Raw genomic sequence first — 20153 nt, 5'->3', positions numbered from 1 at the left:
TTAAAATTTCATTGATTTCTATTCACTTTTTTAAAGTTAGAGTGCGAAAACTAAAAGTATTCGGACGATGACGACGACGACGCCAACGTGATAGCTATATACGACCAAAAAATTAAAATTTTTGCGGTCGTATAAAAATGGAAATATATCCCCCCCTTTTCCAACTTTTTGAATACCCTTAGGTGCAATAACCCCCAAAATCAATCCCAGACTACCTTTGTAGTATGGAACCTTGTAGTACAGTTTTAGAGAGATCCATACACTTAAACACAAGTTATTGTCTGGAAACTAGAAAAATGCTTGTTTTTGGCCCTTTTTTTGCCCCTAAGTTCCTGCATGTTTGGGTCAATTACCCCCAAACTCAATCTCAGCCTTCCCTTTGTAATAAAGAACCTTGTGGTACAATGTCAAAAGATCCATTATACACTTACACACAAGTTATTGTTCAGAAACTACAAAAATTTTTGGTCCCTTTTTGGACCTTAGTTCCTGAACTGTTGGCACCATAACCCCCAAAATGAATCCCAACCTTCTACTTGTGGTATTAAACATTGTCATTGTGGTACAATTTCAAAGATATCCAAATACTTATACACAAGTAATTATCCTGAAACTAGAAAAATCTTCTTTTTGGCCCCTAATTTCTAAATAATTGGGACCATCATCCCAAAAATAAATCCCAACCTTCCTTTTGTGGTATTGAACCTTCTTGACAAATTTCATAGAGATCCATTTATTTATACTAAAGTTATCGTCTGGAAACCAAATGTGTCTTCGGACGACGACATCATAGCATTATATGAACCTAAAAAAATGTTTGTGGTCGTGTATTTAACATTGACCAATGAACTATGAAAATGAGGTCAAGGTAGACTTACAAGTACCCCTACAATCATTCCATACACCAAATAAAGATGACCTAAACATAATAGTGCTTGAGAAACAAACTTAATCCCACAACTTAAACCTTGAACACTGATCCATGAAATGAGATCAAGTTCAGGTAAACCATATCTGAAGGTCATGAAGATTTTGCAAGGAACCCATTTACCAAATACAAATGTATAGTTATCCTGTTACTCATAACAAGTTAGAAATTCACCTGACAAAAAAACTCATAATTTTTCATAAAAAAGACACTGAACCATGAAAATGAGGTTAAGAACTGTGGCCATATGAAATAAGGCAAATTTGTAACAAAGGTATCTGCACACAAGGTATGAAGCATCCAAATCTTCTTCCTTCTGAAATATAAAGCTTTATACAAAAGTTTACCCCACTGACATTGGATAGTTGTACGTCTCGCATACTGTAAATTTTGTCACAGGGTAGACAAAAACCACTATATCAAAGAAACCATTTGTTTGCTGGTTTTCCCCTGACACTAACAAAAAAGTTTATGCATCTACATTGTATTTTCATAATATAGTTAACCATTTCAACCATATAATGAAACCAGATGCTCCGCAGGGCGTAGCTTTATACGACCGCAGAGGTTGAACCCTGAACGGTTGGGGCAAGTATGGACACAACATTCAAGCTGGATTCAGCTCTAAATTTGGATTGTGATTAAATAGTTGACACAGCATAGGTTTCTGACACAGAATGAATGTGTTCTAATGAACTTAAAATTTTTGTTTTCTCTTAGAGCAATTCACTATGCTGTTGAATATTAATCCTCTCAAAAAAATGTTTGAAGAAATTTTCTTTTTTATTTATGAAATTTCAAATGAGAAAAATTGAACCCAATTTTTTTAATCACAACCCCCTTTCCCTTATTCCAAAACTAATCTCAATTAAAATTTCTAATGGAGTTTGCAACAATAACTACTCATTTCAATACATCATAAAATATTAAGATGTAAAAAAACTGCTTGTTATCACTGAATGGTAAAGATTATTTTAATTTATCAGTTGGTAGTAAAAAGTGAATATACATTGTATATTGTATATAACAAAGATTTAAGTTGATTCTGGACAAAGAAAGATAACTCCAATTAAAAAAAAATCTTGCTATTGCACAATATTTTGCAATTAGATATTTCTTGCTTACTATTCTGGACAAAGAAAGATAACTCTAATTAAAAAAAAAATTGCTATTTCACAATATTGTGCAATTAGATATTTCTTGCCATTGCGCAATACTGTGCAATTGAAAAGACTTGCTATTGCACAATACTTAATATAATAATTTTAGATCCTGATTTGGACCAACTTGAAAACTGGGCCCATAATAAAAAATCTAAGTACATTTTTGGATTCAGCATATCAAAGAACCCCAAGATTTCAATTTTTGTTAAAATCAGACTAAGTTTAATTTTGGACCCTTTGGACTTTAGTGTAGACCAATTTGAAAACAGGACCAAAAATGAAGAATCTACACACACAGTTAGATTTGGTATATCAAAGAACCCCATTTATTCAATTTTTGATGAAATCAAACAAAGTTTAATTTTGGACCCCGATTTGGACCAACTTGAAAACTGGGCCAGTAATCAAGAATCTAAGTACATTTTTAGATTCAGCATATCAAAGAACCTAACTGATTCATTTTTTGTCAAAATCAAACTAAGTTTAATTTTGGACCCTTTGGACCTTAATGTAGACCAATTTGAAAACGGAACCAAAAGTTAAGAATCTACATACACAGTCATGACAGTTAGATTCGGCATATCAAAGAACCCCAATTATTCAATTTTGATGAAATCAAACAAAGTTTAATTTTGGACCCTTTGGGCCCCTTATTCTGTTGGGACCAAAACTCCCAAAATCAATACCAACCTTCCTTTTATGGTCATAAATCTTGTGTTTAAATTTCATAGATTTCTATTTACTTATACTAACGTTATGGTGCGAAAACCAAGAAAAATGCTTATTTGGGTCCCTTTTTGGCCCCTAATTCCTAAACTGTTGGGACCTTAACTCCCAAAATCAATACCAACCGTTCTTTTGTGGTCATAAACCTTGTGTCAAAATTTCATAGATTTCTATTCACTTAAACTAAAGTTATAGTGCGAAAACCAAGAAAATGCTTATTTGGGCTCTTTTTGGCCCCTAATTCCTAAAATGTTAAGACCAAAACTCCCAAAATCAATACCAACCTTCCTTTTGTGGTCATAAACCTTGTGTTAAAATTTCATAGATTTCCATTCACTTTTACTAAAGTTAGAGTGCAAAAACTAAAAGTATTCGGACGACGACGACGACGACGACGCAGACGACGACGCCAACGTGATAGCAATATACGACGAAAAATTTTTCAAATGAATAATTCATAAACCTCTTTGATTAGATGGATTGATAAGCATCCAGTGGCAAATATTTCGTACATGTTTAGGAAGAGAAAATTATTACAACAATTAGGTAGGACCTGTAGTAGGGTTTGCCAATAAAGATTAGGAAATTTGGATTGAAACCTAAAAATGAGGGTTTATTGGATAGGGACAAATGTTTTGCCTTGCAACAGACCACATATTGAACCATTAAAAAGTTGTTGAAAGAGTTATTAACATGCAGAAATGTTGCACTCTCTTTAAAAGAGACATGATATCTCACATCCCCATTCTGAGCGTACTTGACTGCATATTTATACGACCCACACAGCCAAACAAGCAAGGTTTTATTGTCGTTTGGTAGAATACTAAAGTGACTTTATTTCTATTCCCTGTCACCCTTGTATCTTCTGTTTCTGACTCCATTTAAAATTGATTTCACATAAAATAAATACCAAAAGCCTACAAAAAAGAATGATGTAAAGGCAAAAATCATTTGGAAATGGGATTATTTCATTTTTTCTGATTGGTAGGGCACTAAATGGCGCAGCTCACAATTATAAAAATTGTTTTCGATGACCTTTATGTTAGTTTTAATGAAGTATACGAAGAAAATATTACTTAATATAGCAATTTATCATTGTCTCTCATGCTTGTCAGATTCTTAATTCACTTTTACATCAAATAGATCTGATGTAATTAAAACACATGATCGACAAGCCATCTTAAAGATGTATTTGCTAAATATAAGAAATATTAAGCAGAACCATTAAAGGCAATTTCTCTGATTTCTTTTAATATTACTGTGATTGGGTTGGCAATCCATTACCAAATGATAAATGCAACGTACAGAATTAAATACTTTCATTAACAGAATGAGTTTGAGGATTGTAATATTCATTTACAAATTCATAAGAGAAATGCCAAAAATGCATCACGTATGAATAATTTTGATCAAGTTACTGATGAACTAATATAAAAAATTTGATATGCAAATGCCAAATTCTTCTACTGATTAAACAATAAATTTCAAGAAGCTTAGTTGAGAGAGCTCTGATTCTATTGTCATGATAGTAAACAAATTTATCCAAACACTTATTTTGATGAGTTTTTGAAATTGCTGAACTGCAGACCATGATTAAATCATTTTGTCCTTTTATTTTGAGAAGTCATGGGAACAATTAATGTACAATGGCAAGCAATTTTGTTCCAGAAAACAAAAGCTACAGGTCCTAAACAACAAATTGCTAATAAATTTGGAACTTAATTAAATTTATCTGCATTTATTTAAAGTCATATGAAACGAGTGAGTGGTGAAAAATAATGTTTATCCAATTCTTGAACCAATGCATGTATATATCATAAACTTAGTCTGTGCACGATATTCTCATTTTTTACGCAAATATATCGTATAATCGTCAATTTTTTTTCTCTTTGTCTATTACGATTTAACAAATATGGCTGCTCATTAAATGCCGTGTTTTGAAGCCGAAGTTTACCGATTGTCACCTTATAGTAAACAAATAACAAAAAGCATGGGTATTGAGCACGTGTTTTACATGTACAATCAGACACTTGTGACAGATCCATGCGTATTGCAATCACCGGATTTTTACGAGGGTTACGCTCAGGTCACTATGGATACGGAAAATATGTTGGCGAATTGCTTCCTGGAAGGAATCAATTAAAAATAAGTAAACTTTTTCTAAATGTGGACAAATCAAAGAATTTTCCTCAGAAAAAAGTATATGTACATAAGTTGTATAATAAAAACTATCCATTTAGTTATAAAAAACATATGCATATTTTTTTTTAATTTGAGGTTTCTTATGACTTTAAGCAGTCATGAAAAACTTCCTTTTCCTGAAATTTACAATTCCTACCTATTTGATGAAACATTAATACTACTCTCTGAGTTGCACACTATATTTGTTGCTTACTTCCTTCTCCATAAGATCTGTCTGAGGGAGAGGGATTATAATGTCAAACTTCACGAGAAAACATTTCTAAAACATACAATTAATTTGATATCCATATGTCTTTAATTTAAGAACTATTGGATTTAAAGAGCCTGTTCTGCTCACCTGCATATATGTGCATCTTCATCAATGTCCACTCTCACACATTGTAGACCAGAATTTTTGCTATTCCAAGTCTATATAGAATAATACGTTTAAAAAAATGTTCAAATTGGTGGTGAGTGAACCAATTTTTCTTCCAATTGGCCCAGTAGTTTCAAGATTTTTGAAAATTATAGGGATGATGGTGGTCGACAGACACATAACACCAAGTGATGACAATAACTCTCACTGTTTTTTGGGGTAAAATCCATTCCTAAAAGTTTTTACCTCTAGGCAGTCATCAGGGATTTTCTTTTCATAGCACTTTTTTTTTTGGCTATTTTCACCACATTCTATCCTCTGATTTTTTGTTTAATTTCATGTAACCAATTAGGTATCAGGTAATCCATGGACATCTCTTTCTTATGCACTCTTTTCCCCAAGTTTTTAAAGTAGACTAGAGTACAGTACCAATGAGTAATGCAAGAGGTAAAACTGGTTTAAATATGGGTATCGAATTGGTTTGAAACAGAAAATATAATGACTTTAGGATCTCTCGCACTTTCCAAATCATATATCACCCTTGTAGTTATTTATATGCATCATCTGTGCCTAAAACTAACAGAATTATGGAAAAGAGGATGTTTTTTTCTCATTCTAGAACTGAACATACTGGTAAGAAAAAAAAGTTATAAATTGAACATAAAAACAATCAGAAGAAAATCAGACATTTTAACCTAAGAACTGCTTTTTTTTAAAACATAGAATGAAGCATACCTAGTTTTTTGGCTACTTCATCAATAATGTTGAGAGCATCTGTAATTCTGGACTCATCACTGACAACAACTTCAATCTCACCAACTTCAAATCCAAAATCAGCTATGTCTAGTTGTACAGTACAATTGGGTAGAAAGTATGTCTGCCTGATTGTTGTAAATGTAGCAAAACTATCTAGACATAGTTTATTCATCAACTGGTCCAATGTTTTATCATCAACAGACCCGCTACAATTATATAACTTACATAAGTGCTTCATTATTTCTGTTTCTGATGTAATTTCTAAAAGTTGGGACGAAGGATCCTTCTTACTCATATGACGTGGAGGAATCTTGAATTCCCATCTACCATTCCTTTGTCTTAGCCAACTGTCTGAAAGGGTCATTTTATACCTAATATCATCAAAATATTTATCTGAAAATTTGTTTTCTTTTGCCATCACGGCACCCATGTCCATTAACTTCTGTCTGGAGTCAGTAGATATTCTAAACTTTCTCTCAACTTCTATTTGCTTCATCTGTGGTATTGAATCCTTTTTATTTGATTCTTTTGTGTCATACTGTTTGGAATTACCTTGAGCATTTATTGCAACGGATGGAGATAAATTAAACTGTTCTGTCTGTTGTCTGGTAATTTTCTCATCAGTTAAATGTTCTTGGGACTGTGATTCAGAAATGTCCCCTATATTTGTTTGACCATCTTTACTTAAAACTTGACTTGGATATTTTTGAACTGATTTTCCAAATTGCGCAGTATGAATTCTATTGTCTTTTGCTTGGAAGGTTTTACCTTCTGTAGCAATATTTTCAATGTCTGAGTTTTTCATGTTCAAATGTTTACTTTCAGCAGATACTTGTGTTTTATATGTATGTTTTTCCACCGAACTAGCTTGCTGTTCTTGTTTCACCATTTGTAGTGAATCTTCCTGGCTCATGTTACTTAATACATTTTCTAGCTGGGACAATTTATCTGATGTGCAAGTTTTATTTTCTTCAGAGTCATATACACTTGTATCTTCTTCTTCTTCAGCAAGATTCTTTTTATCACATTTTTTCCCTCCAGGACTGAGAAAAGTTTTAGAGGATGAATCAGTCTGTCGTGTTCCTTCATACTGGTCCTTATAATCAACTGTGGTCATATCTTCATTCTTGCCACCCTCCATTGCATCTTGAGCAAACTCTGTCCCAAGATGTATGATGACATTTTCATCATCATCTTCTTCAAGTAAATAATTTTCTAACTCTCCTGATTCTTGTCTGATTGAAGCCCATCCTGCCTTTGCACTTGCTGACCTTGAGTCTTCAGCTGCCAGTGCAGCATTCTGAATAGAACTACTGTCGTCTGCCAACTGGAGGGGATATTCTTCATGACTTTTTGGTTCCAGTGGTTTACCAATGGCTTCTACTCCCATCTGATACAACATTGACACTTGTTTTTCCTTGACTTTGACAGGACTGTTATTAACACCTGTTTTTTCAGCTGTTTTTTTGGAATTCTTAGTATTGAACAAAAAGAAAGAAGTTGCACTAGTAATTTCATAACTTCCTCTGCTTTTGTTTTTTTTAGAATCATAAATATCCGGGATTTCATCACCGATCTTGTCATTTGTTATTGTCCTTGCAACAGAACTTGTAAGAATTTCTTTCAAACATTTCAGATGATCATCAGCAATGATTTTTGTTTCACAATGGTCAATCCAAGACTCATCTTTAAATTCATTGTCATCACATGCCCTGGTGCCATTTTCTGATGGTCCGTCAACTGAGGAACCTTCATCATTATCCATAGACAGTGAGAACATTTTATCTGAATTTGGTGTGATAACTTCTGCTTTGGGACTCTCTATTTTAGTTTCCACTCTATCAATATATTCTCCTTCATTGATATCTAAAGACAGATCTGTACTTTTTGCTGTCATTACCAAACCTAAAACATAGAGCAAATACAGTTGTTCTAGTTAACCTAAGTTTGCATATACTTAAAACAGGACTACATGTCTTTTTAGAGGACACCTGTATGTAATTATTTCGACACCCCCATGAGGGGCCTCATAAAAAGACATTATAATTACAATCTGTCCATCCTAAACAGAGGGTGGTAAAGGGATATTTTCGTGCAACATTTTCAGCTTTTTTATTTCAAGTGTTTTCGTGTTTTGACCTTTTAATTTCTCGTTTTCCAGTGTTTGATTCGACGTGCGTTCCTCATGTTCTCCTTTATTTATTTTCTGTGTTTCATGTCAGTACTCTTAATTCCTCGTGCTTGTCCAGCATTTGATTAAAAAGTAAACCAGGACTAAATTCAAAGTCAGTCTGGAGATTGTTTAAATTATGTGTTCCGAGAATATTTAAAATTGCTATCAAATTAATTATTGTGAATATTTTTTTTTCAAATCAGTTGCAACTAGTGAACACTAATAGGTTACTGCAGGGTCATCATGTCCATTTCATAATGACTAGAGTGATCACCAAGAATGGCTGATTAATAAATCATTTTACTTTTTCCATTAATATTTACGATTTTATTTCTGGTGCTTCCGTTTTTCGATTTTTATTTTCCGTGCAACATGTTTGCGATTTTTATTTCACGTGTTTCCGTGTTCAGGGCTCCCCTTTATCACCCTCTAAACACTATTGTAAAAATGATATCCAACTCATAAAAAGGAATAAAGCTTTCAACACTAACATATTTGTCCTTGTTTGCCTGCAGGAAACTATTGAAACATATAAATATGACATTTTTTTATATCCACCTTTTTAGATACTAGTACATGTAATCCTTTTTTTTAAATTATAATCACCGGTTGTAGTCTCATAAAAATGATCTTATGACCAAACTAGAGACTGTGTCGCTCAACTTGGTCTATGTGCATATTAAACAAAGGACACAGATGGATTCATGACAAAATTGTGTTTTGGTGATGGTGATGTGTTTGTAGATCTTACTTTACTGAATATTCTTGCTACTTACAATTTTCCCTATCTATAATAAACTTGGCCCTTTAGATACAGAGGAATATATTTTGTAAATTTACAAAACTTTACCAAATTAATGAAAATTGTTAAAAATTGACTATAAAGGGCAATTACTCCTTTACAGGTCAACTGACCATTTTTGTCATGTTGACTTATTTTTAGATCTTAAATACTTTGCTGAACATTATTGCTGTTTACAGTTTATCTCTACAGGGGTTTTTCTGGGTATTTTGGGAAAAAGGATCCTGGCCAGTTTTGGGAATTTTTTAGCGCAGTTTTCAATGAAATTGGGAAAAACAACCAATATACAAGATGTTAGTTTTAGTGTGTTTAGTTCATTAAATTTGTTTTTAAATATAACAACATGGCATTAAAGTTTATTTGAGTATCAAAATAATGAGTTCTAACAATTTTAAAGGATTGTTATTTTTTTTTTTTTTGACATGAAAATTTGTGAACTAAAATATTTTGAGTTCTGTATAAAATATATCCTGTTTCTATTTTCTTTTTTATATATATTTTACTTTTCAATTTCAGTGTGCTATGATGGCTGTCACATGTTTGGTTCTTTTCATTTTTTATTAACTGTATTTGATTGACAAACCCGGAATTATATACTTGTTCGTTTCCGGATTTGATATTTTCCCATACTTCCTGTTTATTTATGGCAGCCATTGTTTGTCAAATAATGTTTGTCGTTCAATATGTTTCAACTTTGATTTACACATTACTTATTGACGATTTTTGACATAAAGCTAGCTGTTGAATAAAATAAACATCTCTGTCAAGAATAATAAAGATGAAAATAAATTTTGTGATCATTTGGGAATTTTACTCGCAAAATTGGGAAAAATGTAGGGTTTTTGCTGTTGGGAATGGGTCCGAAAACTGGACCCTGTGGAATGCTAGAAAAATCCATGCTCTATCTATAATAGTATTCAAGGTAATAACCAAAAACAGCAAAATTTCTTTAAAAATTACTAATTGGGGGGCAGCAACTCAACAACCAGTTGTCCAATTCATCTGAAAATTTCAGGGCAGATATCTTTGGACTTGATAAACAATTTAACTTCTTTTCAGATTTGCTCTAAATGCTTTGGTTTCAGAGTTATAAGCCAAAATCAACATTTTACCCCTGTGTTCTACTTTTAGCCATGGCAAACATCTTGATTGGTTTGCTGGTTCATAGGACACATTTTTTAAACTAGATATCCTGATAATAATTGTGGCTTAGTTTGGTTAAATTTGACCCAGTAGTTTCAGAGAAGAAAATTTTTGTAAAAGATAACTAAAATTTACGAAAAATTGGTAAAAAATGACTATAAAGGGCAATAACTCCTTAAGGGGTAAACTGACAATTTTGGTCATGTTGACTTATTTGTAGATCTTACTTTGCTAAACATTATTGGTGTTTACAGTTTATCTTTATCTATAATAGTATTCAAGATAATAACCAACCAGATGCTCCGCAGGGCACAGCTTTATACCACCGCAGAGGTTGAACCCTGAACAGATGGGTCAAGTATGGACACAACATTCAAGCTGGATTCAGCTCTAAATTTCGATTGTGATTAAATAGTTGACACAGCATAGGTTTCTGACACAGAATAAATGTGGTCTAATGAACTTCAAAATTTTTTTGGCCTTTGAGCAATTAACTATGCTGTTGAATATTAATCCTCTAAAAAATGTCTGAAGAAATTTTCTTTTTATTAATGAAATCTGAAATGAGAAAAATTGAACCCCCCCTTTTTTTTCTCACATCCCTCTTTCCCTTATTCCAAAACTGATCTCAATTCAAATTTCTAATGGCGTTTGCAACAATAACTTAACTACTCATTTAAATACATCATAAAATATTAAAATGTAAAAAATGTGCTTGTAATCACTGAATAGTAAAGATTGTTTTAATATATTAGTTGGTAGTAAAAGTGAATATACATTGTATATTGTATAAAACAATGATTTAAGTTGATTCAATTACTATTCTGGACAAAGAAAGATAACTCCAATTTTCAAAGAATATTTCATAAAAACTGTGCAATTGAAAATTTCTTGCTATTGCGCAATATTGTGCAATTAGATATTTCTTGCTATTGCGCAGTACTGTGCAATTGAAGATTTCTTGCTATTGCACAATACTGTGCAATTGAAGATTTCTTGCTATTGTGCAATACTGTGCAATTGAAAATTTCTTGCTATTGCAAAATACTTAATATAATAATGTTGGACCCCGATTTGGACCAACTTGAAAACTGGGCCCATAATCAAAAATCTAAGTACATGTTTAGATTCAGCATATCAAAAAACCCCAAGAATTCAATTTTTGTTAAAATCAAGCTAAGTTTAATTTTGGACCCTTTGGACATTAATGTAGACCAATTTGAAAACAGGACCAAAAATTAAAAGTCTGAATACACGGTTAGATATGGCATATCAAAGAACCCCAATAATTCATTTTCTGATGAAATCAAACAAAGTTTAATTTTGGACCCTTTAGGCTCCTAATTTTTTGGGACCAAAACTCCCAAAATCAATTCAAACCTTCCTTTTGTGGTCATAAACCTTGTGTTAAAATTTCATAGATTTCTATAAACTAATACTAAAGTTATAGTGCAAAAACCAAGAAAAATGCTTATTTGGGACCTGTTTGTTGCCCCTTATTCCTAAACTGTTGGGACTAAAATTCCCAAAATCAATCCCAACCTTCCTTTTGTGGTCATAGACCTTATGTTAAAATGTCATAGATTTCTGGTTACCTATACTAAAGTTATTGTGCGAAAACCAAGAAAAATGCTTATTTGGGCCCTTTTTGGCCCCTAATTCCTAAACTGTTTGGACCAAAACACCCAAAATCAATCCCAACCTTCCTTTTATGGTCATAAACATTGTGTTTAAATTTCATAGATTTCTATTTACTTTTACTAAAGTTAGAGTGCGAAAACCAAATGTCTTCGGAAGATGCCAACAGGATACCAATACCAATACGACCAAAAAATTTTCAATTTTTGCGGTCGTATAAAAACGTCAAAATTTCCTTACAATACCAATTCAGGAGCAGCAACCCAACAACCGGTTGTCAGATTTGCTCTAAATGCTTTGGTTTCAGAGTTGTAAGCCAAAATTAACATTTTACGCCTATGTTCTATATTTAGCCATGGCGGCCATCTTGGTTGGGTGGCTGGGTCACCGGACACATTTTTTAAAACTAGATACCCTAGTGATGGCCAAGTTTGGTTAAATTTGGCCCAGCAGTTTCAGGAGAAGATTTTTGTAAAAGTTAACGACACCGGATGAAGACGACCCCAACACCAAGTGATGGGAAAAGCTCACTTGGCCCTGTGGGCCAGGTGAGCTAAAAATAATTTTGCAATAATGAATTTAATTACAAATATGTGCTGGTGGGAAACATCATTTTCTAAACAAAAATAACATAATTAAATATGAATAAACCGTAGGCTAATCACATCTGTAAACTTTTTCTCACGAAATCAAATTTCAATAGCTACATTTGTATCGTTATGTCCCCAGTGTTTAAAAATAATTAATATGTCTTTACTCAATGATTCTGATGAAAATGAAAGAAAATTTGATCTCTGACAACCAATGACAACATGTCACACCTTTGACCTTTAAAGTGACCTCTAATGACAATTTAGCACAGAATTAATCTTAATTTAGCTATCAAAATTAAAGTTCAAGTACTTGTGAGGTAATTATTTAATACATTGTACTTTGTTAATTTTGATTTGACAATTTGAACAAATCTTTTTCTGCAATTGAAATTCTGAACTTAGTAACTATCAGGTCTACAGCATAATTTAACAAAACCTCATATCTTTTTGAAAAATCAAAGTATACTTCACCCCAACACTTTTACCCCTCAATAAAACTAGTTAATGAAATATTTAATTCTTAAGTAAATTAGGTGTACATACTGTAACATACTAAGAAAGAAAAGTATAACAACCCAAAAACCATAATTATATAACACCTTGGTATAAATTTTTATTTGGGTTAATTTATCTAGCCATACTGGTCATCTTTTCTTTTTAATAAAACAAATTTATACAGCAATAATATTTTCACAGTAACCAAGTAGGAATTCCCATCTTTAAATACAGTATACATAAACTGAGATATCCTACATCAAAGAAGTGAATTCAATACAGAACATTCACATTCATTCTTTTACACTTCAAGTAAATAATAAGATTTGAAGACTCCCTATTGTGAACATTAAGCAACTATGGTCTGATAGATGTTGTGATAAAATTAGAAAGTCTAAATGAATACCCAGCTGTTTCGAAATTAAATATCTCAATACAATTTATAATGAGATTTTGAATAATTTTTCTTTTAAAGTTGCTATGAACTGTAAAACAGTGTTGAAAATATTCACATAATTAAAACACATCCTTTTATGCAGGTGTGACAATCAATGGGATAATCTCAATGATTGGGGGTACCATAGGGTTCATCTTTTAACAAAAATCTTCTTTATAGGTGTGAAATTAGAATAAACACATAAGGTCCAAAATACTCCAGAAAAAATGCTTATAAATTGGAAATATTTAAATTAACAAGAATGATTTTAACTGGTCTTTTTCAAGATATTTCATTCAATATGTTAAATACAAACATGAATTGCTTCCAATCATTTTAACTTTGGTTGACTACTGTCTCATTAGTAATCATGTTACATCAACTAATTTTTATGAGAAAATATTTGTCCATCTCAACTCATGATTAAATTGGTAGGCCATTCCATCCAAATCTCTGCACCAAAGTATCATACATCAAAGTTGGGTTGGAGTCAATGTCACCTTGGCATTAATTGTATGATTCTTTCAAATTCAACGATTTAATACAAAATTGACCAATTATATTCACAGCAACTTGACCTCAAATGTTATCCTGCCATGCCTCAAATTAAATAAGTATTTGATTAGATAAGCTCCATGGGGACAGGGCAGATAAAGCCCCATGAGCTTGTAATCATATTCTTGAAAAATTGAGCCTGTATCTTTCATTTTGTAGGGATTCAAATGTGCAAATACTTGTTTGAGTTCCAATATAATACATAATAAATAAATCACATGATGCTCAGTAAAATCTAATGATTGAATCCAGTAGATCTTAAGATGAGAGCGGGGTTTAACACAACAGGAGTCCGGTTTACTCAAGACCCTCTAATTGAGTTGTTATCATTGGTTGCTCTCTGTTTATTTATTTGTTTTGTTTGTTGTTAATTGTTTTTAGGGTTAACCAGACACTTTTGTTTTGTTTCCCAATTTGTCATATCAGGCCTTTTACAGCTTTACTAATCAATCATGGGTTTTGCTCTTTGTTGGTAGGCAATAAAGTGCCCTATACTTCACTTGATTACATAATCCTCCTTTATTCTTTAATGGATAATTGTCTCATTGAAAATAATTTAACATCTCTATATTATTGATCATATATATAATAGAAGACATATTGCAGTACATGCTCTTGATAACAGTTTGACAATATTACTGCTAAATGAAGACAACCTCATCACATTGGAATATAGCAATTAATGTTTTCCTATTCTTTTTAACTGCTACTTGTTCTTTCAACAAAATAATCAAACAATAAATAACCTATGAAGCTGTCCTACCAATGCTTTAAGCTATGGCAAATCATTGCTTGTAAATCCAAAAATAGAAATGCTTGAATTTCAGGGCAGGATGGTTAAAATTAAATGGGACAATTATGATGGAACCAAATACTATTGACAGCTCATTCTTGTCTAACCTAAAACAAGAGTGCACACACCGAAATGTCTCGCCTTCTTTACTAATCATTGATATTATGTTGATAGTCCTAAGTATAAAGCTTTATTACAACTGTCACATAAACTTAACATTAACAAAGATAGCTAAACAAAGACCAATGAACCATGAAAATGAGGTCAAGGTCAGATGAACCATGCCAGGCAGACATGTACAGCTAACAAAGCTTCCATACAACAAAAATAGTTGACCTATTACTTATAGTTTAAGAAAAATAGACCAAAACACAAAAACTTAACACTGTGCAATGAACCGTGCAATTGAGGTCATGGTCAAATAAAACCTGCGGGACTGACATATAGATCACAATATATTTCCATCAACCAAATATAGTTGACCTTTGGCATATAATATTAGATAAAAAGACCAAAACTTAAAAACTTAACTTTGACCACTGAACCATGAAAATGAGGTCAAGGTCAGATGACATCTGCCCACTAGACATGTACACCTTACTATCATTCCATACAACAAATATAGTAGACCTATTGCATAAAGTGTGAGAAAAACAGACCAAAACACAAAAACCTAACTATAACCACTGAACCATGAAAATGAGGTCAAGGTCAGATGACACCTGCCAGTTGGACATGTACACCTTCCAGTCCTTCCATACACAAAATATACTAGTCCTATTGCTTATAGTATCTGAGATATGGACTTGACCACCAAAACTTAACCTTGTTCACTGATCCATGAAATGAGGTTGAGGTCAAGTGAAAACTGTCTGACGGGCATGAGGACCTTGCAAGGTATGCACATACCAAATATAGCTATCCTATTGCTTATGATAAGAGAGAATTCAACATTACAAAAATTCTGAACTTTTTTTTCAAGTGTTCAGGCCATAAAAAAGAATAGGTTTGTTTGCCCAAACCCTACCTACCCAAAAAAAAGCTGCCTACTCAAATTCTTTTATTGTCCTGATTTGAAAAAGATTTCTTTTAATCAGATAGGCATGAAGAATAATAAACACCTGATGCTTCAATTTCTTTTTTTGAAAAAAAAAGAAAACGCCTACCTACCTACCCACTGTCTCAACCTTGGGTAGGGTTTGGGCAAACCAAACTATTTTTAATTGTGGCCTCACTGAACCATGAAAATGAGGTCAAGGACATTGGACATGTGACTGACGGAAACTTCGTAACATGAGGCATCTATATACAAAGTATGAAGCATCCAGGTCTTTCACTTTCTAAAATATAAACCTTTAAAGAAGTTAGCTAATGCTGCCGACGCCGTAGCCGCCTCCGCCATAGCAACCACGGGATTACTATCCCTATGTCGAGCTTTCTGCAACAAAAGTTGCAGGCTTGACAATAAAAACTGCGTTTTCAGGACAATATCATATAAAGTTTCACCTTTGTTTATGTTTAACTGACACTGATGGTCATGGGTTTGATCTGAAGACATAATAAAATGCTTAGGTGAGAGCAACCTGATATGACCGCAGAGGTCGAACCATGAACAGTTGGGATAAATTTGGACACAATATTCAAGCTTGATACTATCTGAATTTGAATTTTGATCAAATTTTTGACATAATATAGGTTTCTGACACAAAATGAATGTGGTCAAAGATCTCACAAATCTAATGCCCAATACTTTGCAATTGAAGATTTCTTCTTGAAATTAAAAAAAAATTAAAAATTTGAAAAAAAAATGAACCCCTTAAAAAAATGGACCCCCCCTATATCTTTTTGAATCCCCATTAGGAGCAGTAATCATCAAACTCAAACCCACTCTTTCCTTTGTAGTATGGAACCTTCTAGTACAATTATAGAGAGATCCATAAACTTCAACGTTATTGTCTGGAAACTAAAAAAAATGCTTGTTTTTGCCCCTAATTCCTGCATGTTTGCGGCAATTACCCCCATTCACATAAACTAAAGTTATTGTCAGAAGCCAAATGTGTCTTAGGACAACCTCGCAGATGACGACAACCGTATAAAAACTGGTTATTGTTGTTTTCTAAATAAGACCAAAGACAGCTGAGTGTTAGAATATGTGCCAGGTATGGTACCTGATGACTACATGTCCACTGTTACCAGCACATTCTAACCTTCCAACTGTTAGTGCACTATCTTGACTAATTTTGTAGTTTTTTTTGTTTTCTAATTTTCTACTTTTTTTTTTAACTAACTTTTTTCAATATAATATCTATCTGATTCAAATAACTTGACCAAGAATTCATTGAAGAAACATATTTCTATGCTGAATATTTGACAGTTTTAAAATGTAAATAAATCATTAAATGATATTGTCATTAAAATATTTCTATGCAATTCATAAAGAGCTAAATAATATTACTATGTTGTATTTCCCCCATGATAATAATAATTTGAATTGTTCGCATTGACTATATACAGTTGGTATCTATCCTGTATAAGAATTCACTGGTCAGGTGCTTTTTTATCAGTTATGTTAATTATATTCATGAAGATAAAATGCTACTCGAGGACAAACACACCTTGATTTTCACCTGAGAATATAATTAAATTCTAATGACAAATACTGAAGATAGAATCTTCACATTATTTTTGACAATCATACCCATTTATGCAGTTATCTACTTTATCTTGAATTTTAAAATGAAAATATTTTATTGTGTTGAATTTAAACAAGGCAAAAGTTTACCTTCATTACAAAATATCAAAATTTATATGCCAGAAATTATTACATAAAATCTGTAGGCTATAATTTACAATCTTTCTTTTAAATGTGAGCCACAGTTTTTCTTTGACTATAAATTTTTAAGAGATCCTATATTTGTTTTTCATCGGCTGTAAACACCATTAAAGATTTTGCAACCATAATTATAAAAATTAATAGAACACATACCTTATAATTATATTTCATAAAAATCTGAAAAAATTCAAAGACAACAATTGATTCATTCTTGTATAGAACTTGAGCTCATAAACACAGAACTACTAGTTATTAAAAAGTAATCAATGAATTAATTATCGTGCAACAGAATATGCAAACAATTCACTCAAATTTTATTGTGACTTTTCATTTAAGTTTGAGAACATTTTGGATTGACTTTTAATTGTATTCATGGACCCCTTAAAACAGTTATATTCATGAGAAAAAAAATCCTATCTAACAAAGACAGAATAAGCAGAAAGTTTTAAATGACAAACCTGTGGTCCTCAAATTACACATTGATGAATGATTCTGCCAAGAAAAATAAATAAGATGCTCTAAGAAGCTGAATCACTTATCTTGCAAAAAATGATATTTCAACATTCAACCTTTGTTTCTTAATATAGCTTTCAAGAGCATATCTAAACTGCACACAACAGCATTGATGGACAGTTAATGGTTGGGTTGCACAGAATGTTTCATAAAACAGTCGAGAATGCAGTATTTTCTGCAACACCAATAGTGTAAATTTTGCTGAAAAGAGTTCTCAAATCATTGAAACCTAGCAGTAAGATTAAACACATGTTGAAGTTGTGTGCACCTGCTATTGTGAAATTGTTGGAGTAATTTTCTCCCAATTTTCTAGACTTGGGAACTTAATTCTTTATTTTAGCAGAATTCACTTCTATAGTGTAGTACAATGTACTAAGTTTGTGTAATCAACTTCTACAGTTTTCAACCAAGATCATCGAAACTGAACAGAAGGATTGTGCACATGTTGAAGTTGTGTCCCTAGTATTAAGCAATCAAATTAGTTCATTTTCTCTCCACAGTTAGTAACTGAATTATTTGTCAGCAGTGACGCAGATTCCTGAAACTGAACAGAGATTGCACACATATTGAGGTTTTGCACATCTATTCCCATTTTCCTGAACAGTTATGATAATATCTAGTCTATTTCATAGAATTGCACAACTTCAAGTTAAGTTGTTTCTTAACTGAAAATTCTCAGTAGCAGCCTTCAACACTTACTTGTAATTGTTCAACACAACTGGCTACAATGATTTTAAATGCTTAGATCTTCTCTACTAAGTCTTCTTTCAGGTACTGAAAAAAAAATTATTTCCCTTTTAAAGATATATTTCACATAAAATAAAGTTATCTCTCTTAGAATAACTAGCTGGCTCAAGACCACAATTAATGACCCCGCTTTTCATTGTCCACGAATATAGTTCCCTTTAATTAAAATGTATTTTCTCTTTATTTTTTTTCTTTCCCTTTCTCATACCTTTCTTAGTTATTCTGGGGTGGAAATGAAAGAAGAGAGCTGAAATGAACATTTTGATGTTTTATTTTAACTGATTTTGATAAGGAAAGAGTGATTCGGCCAGTTGCAAAAAGGTAATATTTACACTTTTCGGAACATCTCTTGACTTGTCTATAGGGGTACATACCTGCAAACTTCCACTATTTGAGGGGGATTTCCCCCATGAAAGCTCCCAAATGGAAATTTTGAAAGAGGAATTTTGTCCACAATCTTAAACAAAACAGTTTTAAATTTTATAAATCCTAAAGGCTATAAAAGTTTGAAGAAGCCAAAAAACAACATTAAAATGCATTTGAAGGCCCCCTTGAAGGTTTTTTGGGACCACAAGAGTGCTCTTGCATGTAAATCCCCCATGGGCATTTTTAAAAGTTGTAAGGTAGCGGGGTATGGATGTGTATTGGCCAAATTTGTATGATGTAAACATGCAATTTTTCTGAAAATTGCATATATTTTTGGACCTGAACTGTACATTACACACACAAAAAAATAGACAAAAAGGATAGGCAATTTTTTTTTAATGTGACAAAACGTTATAAAGAACTGATAGAGGAATTAATTGTGGTCACCGCCAGCTTTGTTAAATTGTGCACAAAGCAATTATGGCAAAATTTTTAATATTGTTAATAGATAAAAAAAAAAAACTACTAGTATAACTTTAAGATCAAATGAAATAAAATTATCTTATCACAATTTTTCATTTTTCAATGCAAACTAAAAATATGAAATCTTGCATCTACATAAATGTTTATGAGATCTACCGATAAGGCAATTAGAGTAAGCAGTTGATGCACCTGCCCAAACCTGTTAATAAGCACGTTTTAATTAAGTCAAATCACAAAACTTAATGAAACATATCAGTAAATATTAAATAATGCTGTAATCAAAGACTTCTATGTATCAGAAATGTGTTAATTTCATAGTCTTTTGAAGTTTGATATTGTAATTAATAGCTTGCTTTAATTTAAGCATGACACTTTGGCATCCTTATTTTGAACAACTATTAAAAAAAAAGGTAGATTAAATAAATATAAAACAGGTGGATTTTAGATAATGTG

General features: G+C 32.2%; 1 protein-coding gene across 8 annotated transcripts in view; it reads right to left on the bottom strand.

The window, feature by feature from the left end:
- LOC139523921 (uncharacterized) overlaps nt 1-20153 on the bottom strand; it is an 84664-nt gene that overhangs the window by 19455 nt on the left and 45056 nt on the right. For 4 of the 8 annotated variants that reach the window (XM_071318327.1, XM_071318333.1, XM_071318328.1 and 1 more), the window contains 3 exons: nt 18804-18878; nt 17745-17768; nt 6110-8035 (listed from right to left, as the gene is read on the bottom strand). In XM_071318327.1, the coding sequence (XP_071174428.1) occupies nt 6110-8027 (1918 nt within the window). In that variant the 5' untranslated portion in view covers nt 8028-8035; nt 17745-17768; nt 18804-18878. The remainder of the gene's footprint in view (nt 1-6109; nt 8036-17744; nt 17769-18803; nt 18879-20153) is intronic. The other 4 variants (XM_071318329.1, XM_071318325.1, XM_071318330.1 and 1 more) reach the window with 1 other exon arrangement.

Source organism: Mytilus edulis, chromosome 5 (assembly GCF_963676685.1).
Source record: "Mytilus edulis chromosome 5, xbMytEdul2.2, whole genome shotgun sequence".
Lineage (NCBI taxonomy): Eukaryota > Metazoa > Mollusca > Bivalvia > Mytilida > Mytilidae > Mytilus > Mytilus edulis.
Note: the sequence above shows the minus strand (reverse complement) of the source record. Positions and strands in the feature narration are given on the sequence as shown.